Below are 8,649 nucleotides of genomic sequence, written 5' to 3'. Positions count from 1 at the left end.
ATACTTTTAAAATTATGAGTTTGGAATCTAATATTTGTTGAACTTATGTTGTTTCACGCGCTCATAAATATTGGTGTTGATCGAACCCGTAGCATTATGAATACATCCACCACCCGCCGCGTGTGGATGCGGAGGGTAGACATAATGGTCAAAAACACACCTCAACTATCGTTTTTTCACAGGTTTCACACATTAACTATCAATTGTTCCCTTTTCCGACCTGAACTATCACCATCTACTCAACTAGGTGTTTATAACAGTGAAATAGTTCAAACTTCAAATAGTAAAGGGGAAAAGGGGAACAATTGATAGTTGAGGTGTGAAACTGGCGAGAAAGTGATATTCTACTATTATTAGTACTGGTAATATGCATCACATACTTGAAAACTTACAAGACATTTACACGATTGAGATGAACAAAATCATTGAGTTCATAGTGAGTAGAAATTTTTCCTTGTGGAATTCTATATTCATCTTTTTACAGCAAATCAAGTGTCACTTACATCTCTATTCAAGTCACATCCCCCCCCCCCCCCCCCAACAACACACACATACAGACAAGAACAATGTGAGAGACATTGACCGTAAAATCCATTTCATTTGCGAAATAGATTTTCGTCAGTGTGTAAAAGAATTACAAAGAATGTGTAATGCAGTATTTCATAAACAAATGAGAGAAGTATCTTGCTGACTATTCAGGAGGTACTTGGTTTGGCGGTGTTGTTGTCTTTCTTAAGACATGTTTCCTGCAGCGCTCGAATATGCTGTCGTAGATCAAATCAAATTGAACTCCAGCTCTTTCGCGATTCACAACGAAAAGAATGTGGTCGCCTTCTATAATTTTATAGTACCTGCACATGAGAGGAACTATCAATACTGCTGCCTTAAACACCATCATATCAACACGAGTGATAACCTGATTGACATGTGTTGCTCGGACTCTCCAAAATGTTGTTGTACCCATATTGGATCCTTAAAAATGCACTACTTATGGAAGACCCGCCACACATCCAAGCCATCCTTTTTAAAGAGTCTGAGCAACATAGGATGTAACCATCTAATTGATTTCGGTACCTATGGGGAGGGTAGAGTGTACGCAGACCTTACCCCTACCTGGGGAGGTAGAGAAGTTGTTTCTGATAACCCTCGGCATAAATGTTCACTAAAATCTGACACCAAAATGAGTAAGGTCACAAAACTAATGCCACCTTCACATGATATCATATTACTAGATTCTGCTCTGGAATTCTATAGAAGTATGATCGATGCTACATTGAATCCTAATGAGAAGAAAGGATCACATTCGAGTTAAGATTCCTCTCACAATGAAAAGATGGCTATAACAATGGCTTATCATAAAACAAAATTCCAAATTTCCATAACCTCAATTCTTGATAACCAGAAAAACTATGACATGAATGAAGACAATAACAATGAGAACTGTCTAGTTTATCTATGGACACAGAATTAGAAGAGGAACTCTATTGGTAATTTGGCTAAATAAATGCAAGAGCAGAATCTGACTGGTCACCTACCAGATGCCAGGTTGCAACGGCTGGCAATCAGAATCTTTAATAACAAGGCAACTAGGGTGTTCAACTGGCAAACGAGGGTGTGTCATAGATATGGTGTTGAGAGCACCGTCATTGTCCCACCAATCTTCATCCCTGCATGTATTAGATGAAATAAAAACAATGAGATGATGAAACAAGTTATTGCTAGTATTGAATCAGTTATTTGTCGCTCCAGAATGCTTCCGCATGTGATACTTATATAATTTTGATTGAGTACTTAATGGTGCATTTGAGTAACTGGATTTGAAAATTGTCAGATAATAAACTCATGACTCTAAACTGATCATAAACAGATTGTTCAAAGGATGGAAATCTACATTTTACCAAGGAATTTAAGCAAAAAGTCTTGAGGTACTAAAATTAGGAGCACGGAAATCAACTGAAAGTGATGTTACAAGATCTCTATTTTGCCACAGTGTACATCAGTCATTCATGTAAATCTACGAACTAGTCTAACAACCCACAAGAACTTGTCATGAGAATATAACCCGATGGGGGCAGGATCTCAGTGTAAAGCAGCAAGGCATAACACACAGTTCCTCAATTACAATACTCGATGCTTCAGAAATTTTTTACTAACGGAGTTTCAAAATCTTGCTGACTAATTAGAAATAAGACTCAAGTGAATAGGGCTTGTACTATAATGTATCTTCATCTATCTAAGTAGAGTGGAAACAGAGGAGTAATAGACACGAACCTATAGCCCTTATACGGAGGAGAAACATCTTGAGGATGCCGCCATTGGCTCATTTGCAGGACTCTAATGAATAGCAGAGGATGTATCCCTCGAATGCCAGAAGGAACTGCAAAACCTGTTACTTTTGTGGTATGCTTGGTAGCATAGCTGAAGTAGTATGTTTGCGGAAATGTACGCAAGTGTCTGTTCAACTTGATTGACCCCTGGATGGTAAGATCAGGAAGTATCCAGTCCCCTGAAGCAAATGGACCAGCATTCCCTAAAAGGTAATCAAGAAGACCCCGGATACCAACTTTCCTCCAGGTCATACCGAAGTGATCAAACCCAAAGTTGTAATAGTCCTTCATCCAAGGAATGTCGAGCCACTCATAAACTATTACTCCAATGCGGCAAAGTTGGAGCAAACTTACAGGCATTATTGACTTCTCGTCTTCAGGTCTGTAGAAGAATTCAGTCAAATTCAGCAAACTGCAGTTTTACAAGTCTAAGTAAACTGGTAAAAATATAAAATTTAAGAAAGCTAAACACAGATGATAGCGCTGACTGTAGAATTCATGCAAATCACCATAATGTAATGGAGTAATTACATGTTCTGTGCATTGGGTCCCTCCTCAAGAACTATGTACTCAAAAATCATATAGGAGATCAAAGCTAAAAACTTGATATATTAACTCAGAGCTCGATCAAATTTATAGCTGAGGTATCACTTCCCTGGAATTGTTCACATGGCAATAATTGATCAAAAAAAGGTTAAACTGCAATAACTAAGAACTATCAGAAACTTACTGCATTCCATCGAAGTATGTCCTGGTTGTCCCGTTAAGTGCTCCAGATAATGATGTTATGCTTAAGATCCAGTTCTCTGAAGTGTTCTCATAACCCTTGAATGCCTATCACAGTAAGCTTGAGGTTAACATCGAACAGGTTATTTTAGGTGTCACAATTTTTCAATTGAATGTGCACTAATTTACCTTGTCAGCCAGCATCTGGTGCAGAACTCGAACAACCTGTGCTCCAGCTGAATGCCCCACAAAATGAATAGGGTGATCTTCATCCCACTCGGGGTAGTGCCCTGCTTCATTTTTTGTTAAGTGAAGCATTGATCCAGAAAGATGGAAATGCGATAGTTCTTTAATGGCTTAGTTTGACACAAAGTTTAAGAAAGAAAGAACGATTTTTGAAATATGCAATCTTAAACATGTCATAACACTTGTGTATCTATAAAACCTTGTCATTTATTAGTATAAAGTGAAAAGTTCAAGGTTTCAAAATTTACAAATGTGTAGTCATTTTCAAAACGGACTTATAAGGAAATAATATCATTGGGACTGAGTTATATAGATGAAGTAAAAGATTTTGACCTTGTTCATAAACTCGTCCAAATTGGGAATGTCCACAAGCCTTGCTGTGTTCCTCCCCATAATCAACTTGCCCTCCTTTCAAATAATAGAACAATCCACGAGCCCTGAAATCTAAAATCCATCAATTGTTGCAAAAACTATAGAACAAGAAAAACAGTATAACGATTGACATAAGTGACAATCTCATCTAAAAGTTTAAGCAATTATGGAAAGCACATTTTTATTTATTTAACTGTGTTTTCAAAATGCCCCTCATGTACGAGAACTCGTCGTTCAAACAATTATTCCCTCGTAAGGTTAGTATGAAAACCCGTTTGGTTAGATGTATTATTATTCATATGAAGTGAATAGCTCATCCTCAAAAACTAACTCATGAACTGAACAGCTCATCCTCAACCAGTATGCGACCCTTAACAATAACACAATATAGCAAAGAGAAGATAATTAAGCATTAAACCAAAAAAAATAGAAAATATTCACCTGTCGTATATGCTAGTTAGCGAACCCAAATCTGGAACAAGAACCCTGTCATCCTTTTTCTCTGCACCAGCAAAATATGACAGTCCTCCCAATCGCTACAAAATGAAAAAAAAAATTACATTTCCAGGCCCACATGACAATTAGAACAAAAAAGTGTAACATTAGCATAGGGAAGAAAAAGGGTGAGAGTTCCCTCTATATTATTCGAAATCAAGCAACTTTATACTCTGGAGCTATAAAAAGGTTTGAGTTTTACCCTTAACCCCTAACGGAACTCCAACTCGAGTAATTTAAAACCATAATCAAAAGTTTGAAGCATAAATTTTGACCATTTTTCTCGAATAACTTGAACATGTGGATTCCACTCATTTCAAGCTGAAGCTCCGTTAATGACGATGGCAAATACGAGACTGATTTGTTAATGACAAGACTATGAATAAACCAAACATGCGAACGGATAATAAAATTGATCAATTTCCTTTGTACATGGAAAAATTAGGAAAAAGGCTGATTAAATTTTGATCCTTTTTATCAAAGAATTTGAACGCGTGGAGTCAACTCATTTCAAGCTGAAAGTCCATTAATGACAATTGCAAATACGAGACTGATTTGTTAATGACAAGACTATGAATGAACCAAACGTGCAAACGAATAACAAAATTGATCAATTTCCTTTTCTACAAGGACAAATTAGGGGAAAACCCAAACAAAACAACAACATACACAGTATAATCTCACAAGTGGAGTCCACTCATTTCAAGCTGAAACTCCATTAATGACAATAGCAAATACGAAACGATTTGTTAATGACAAGACTATGAATGAACCAAACGTGCAAACGGATTAAAAAATTGATTAATTTCCTATTCTACAAGGACAAATTAGGGGAAAACCTAAACAAAACAAAGTATAATCTCACAAGTGGAGCCTGGAGAAGATGATGTATCCGTAGCCTTACCCCTACCTTGCGAAGATAGAGAGGTTATTGCCAATAGACCCTCATCTCAAGTGAAGCAAAAAAGAGAAAAGAACACTAGCAGCCACAAATAGTACAACAAACAAAGCAAAGAAAACAACAGGTAACACTAAAATCGAAAAATATTAGTAATAGAGGAAAACCCCAAATGTGAAATTGGGCATTTACCCCTTTGCCAAAACCAAAGATTCCATGAACCAAAACAATAGGAGGCAAATCATTTGAACTCTTTATCTCTTTGTTACCCTCAAATTTTGGCTTGAAAATCCAATTGTTCACTGACTGAGAAACATCACCGGCGACGGCTGTGCTAAATAAGTAAAACCCATAACTCAAATGAACCAAAGAACTCACAAATAGCTCTGTCAGTTGAAATGCTGTTACCCACCATTTCACTATCATTCTACAAATCCTTCGTGGAAATTTCTCAAAAAAAAGTTGTAAAAATGCTCAAATTGAGAGAAAAAAAGAACACCCCACAACTTTTTGAAGCCCCTAGAATGAATTAAAACAGAAAAAAATGGAGCTTTTGTTTCTTCAAAAATGGTGATTCTTGGAAAGAGGAGAAAGAAATGAAGAAAAACACGTTTGGGTTTCCATTTCTTTGGGGTTTTATAGAGTTTGTTGAGAATTGTTTCCACCACTTTCACGTTTCCAAAATTGACCTATCAAATCCTTGCATTTGTTTGGATTGTCGTGTTATATTGTATCGCATTGTATTGTTATTATTGTGAATATAACGTGTGTGTAGATCTCTTGTTATTTTGATACGTTTTACTTGACGCGAGCGTCATTCAAAAATAGTTGCTCTATACAGTATCCTCATCATATCCCACTTGTGTGATAACACTAAATATATTATTGTTGTTAAATTTGATATTGTGTAATGATAAAAAAAAAAAAAAAAAAAAGTCATTATATGGAATGACCACGCTGTTCTCCTGTTTTTTTCTCATCTTGTCTTATTTGTTTGAACTAGCGGTAGAGTAAGATTTTTCACTAAGAGATGTCAAAATATAAAGAAGTAAATATATGAAGAAGTCAAGGGGTGGAAGTATTTTATCAAGCTATATAGTATAATTTTTCGACGAAGAGATGTCGATTGAGACACCTTAAGTATTGGTGGCTCTGCCACTAGTTAGTACTTTATTTGTCTCAATTCATGTGTCATAATTTGAATTTTGAGAGTTAAACTTATTAATAAAATTTAGAAATACTCATTTGACTCTCAAAATTTAAATATTATTACGTAAGTTAAGACGGATAAAATATTTTGAAATTTTTATTTTCCCTTTTAATATTTAGGGAGGGAAACACAATAACAAAGAGAACCAAATTATTAGTTATAGATTTGGATTACAATCCAAAGATTATGCCTAAAATCTAGTGCAATGATTGATTTTTAGGTTTATAGTTTTTGCATTATCCAAAAGACACCATACATAAACACGTTTTTTTACTTGGCTTCAATTGACACATTTGATATGCATAAGTCGATACTTAAATTTATATAAAATTGAATAAGTAGACACACGCGTCCTACGTGACATAATACTAGAGGCGTATCTATAGGGGGTGACGTGGGTTCACGTGAACCCATGCTCCCCTCTCTAGATCATATATAGTAGTGTTATATTTTTTTAAAAATATTTAAATATAGATGTGTGAACTCATGTTCAAAGTATCATACAAAAATGCGATGATGATTGGGTGCACTTCTCTAAGTGAGAGATAGAAATTTAAATCTTATATCTATCTTGTTTCTTTGAATAACACTTTTCCAAGTGGTTATCAGTTACACTTTTGTCGTTTCAACTAATTTTTCTTTTGTTTTTTTCCTTTATTCTTTCAAAATTTTCAAGTGTGTTACATTGAGAATTCCTAAAAAATTTAGCATTGTAAATTTTTTATATAATTAAATCAAATGTGTATATTAAAATTTAAAACTAGTAGTATTATATATTTTGGATCTATAATTTTTAAACTTTAATGATTCATATTACGAACTAAAAGTCAAATCGAACAAATTTATATTAGAGATACATTTTTTCGTAATCGTCACCCACCCATCTAGCCGAGATCCTGAATATGCCTCTGCATAATACACGTAGAACACCACAGGTGACACAAAATTATCATGTAGGACGTTACGTAGGATAAATGTGTCTATTTGTTTATACAAGTTTAAGTGTTTACTTGTGCATATCCAAAATTAGATAATATAAATATCATCTGAAGCCAAATTAAAGAATACGTTTATATATTATACCTATCCAAAGTTTACTCATAAGAGGCGCATCAAAATGTGAACTTCATCGATTTTTACAACAACCTCACATTAATATAATTATACTAATATTTTAATAATTATAAAATATTAAAAATTAAATATTCATAAAGTTTATGTCAATGTGTCTCGAAACTTACATCTTGACTCATGTATCAAAGCTCATGAAGCATTTTAATTGAGTAACCATCCCAAATTAAACTAAATTGAAATTAGTAGCGTAATTTTTTTTAATTATATACAATATTTACAATAAATCAATAAATATATAAATTTAGTTAAGATCAAAAAATATTTGGTCGTTGAAATACCATTGTTATACTTGTACACTAAATTGATACTTATCTTTTTTTGTGAATACGAAGGAGAATTCAACTTTGATTTTGAGTAATTCAATTAATCTACTTCAAGTTATCAACTTGGCCAAATCAAAATGAAATTTGAATGATCCTAAAATTAGTTGACCTAAAAAAAATACATAAGGAAAGCAAAGGAAATTTATGAGTGTGGTAAAGAGCTGCCTAAAATTGTGGACATTTTTTTTAATTTCAATTTATATGATATATTTTTTCTTTTAAAAATTATATAATTTTTGCAAGTCATCTCATCTTTAATGACATGATTGGTTGAAATTTTACCCGATCAATACCACTCATTTAAAACAAAAAAACATGTGGAATTCTTCATGATATATTTTTGTAAATTTGGCATACATATTAAAAGTCTTAGGTCTCATTTAAAACAAAAAAAATATGTGGAATTCTTCATGATATTTTTTTGTAAATTTGGCATACATATCAAAAGTCTTAGGTCTCATTTAAAACAAAAAAATATGTGGAATTCTTCATGATATTTTTTTGTAAATTTGGCATACATATCAAAAGTCTTAGGTCTCATCATGTATCTTTTTTAATAAGATTTAGACGTCTGAATTTGAATACATATTTAAATATTACGATGTACATAAAGATTTAGATATCTAAATATAACTATTTTAATATTGAGATATTATATTAAGATCTGAATATTGTATAATCAAAATTGTTTGTAAACATTTGAATATATAAATTTTATCTTTTTAAGAGAAATTAATAAATATTAAATTTAATAAATACTAAATTAATCTAATATAATATTAATAAAAATATTTTTTAATAATTATATGGAGGTTGGAGATGGTAAGGGGTAGCGGTAGTGGTTCTTGTGGGTGCTGGATTGGGATGGTGTTGGCTAATGATGTTATTATAGTTATGTAATAGCTAGTGGTACTGGTG

General features: G+C 33.3%; 1 protein-coding gene across 1 annotated transcript; it reads right to left on the bottom strand.

The window, feature by feature from the left end:
- Nucleotides 1–549: 549 nt before the first annotated feature.
- LOC125838393 (uncharacterized) lies at nucleotides 550–5,671 on the bottom strand. The gene is made up of 8 exons (XM_049517461.1): nucleotides 5,257–5,671; nucleotides 4,113–4,207; nucleotides 3,633–3,736; nucleotides 3,243–3,343; nucleotides 3,058–3,161; nucleotides 2,272–2,709; nucleotides 1,536–1,667; nucleotides 550–851 (listed from the first exon to the last, which is right to left on the bottom strand). The coding sequence occupies exons 1-8, from the start codon at nucleotides 5,488–5,490 to the stop codon at nucleotides 692–694; spliced, it is 1,368 nt and encodes a 455-aa protein (XP_049373418.1). The 5' UTR covers nucleotides 5,491–5,671; the 3' UTR covers nucleotides 550–691.
- Nucleotides 5,672–8,649: the final 2,978 nt, after the last annotated feature.

This window comes from Solanum verrucosum, unplaced genomic scaffold, assembly GCF_900185275.1.
Source record: "Solanum verrucosum unplaced genomic scaffold, falcon-dt-bn FXZP01000284.1, whole genome shotgun sequence".
Taxonomy (NCBI): Eukaryota; Viridiplantae; Streptophyta; class Magnoliopsida; order Solanales; family Solanaceae; genus Solanum; species Solanum verrucosum.
Note: the sequence above shows the minus strand (reverse complement) of the source record. Positions and strands in the feature narration are given on the sequence as shown.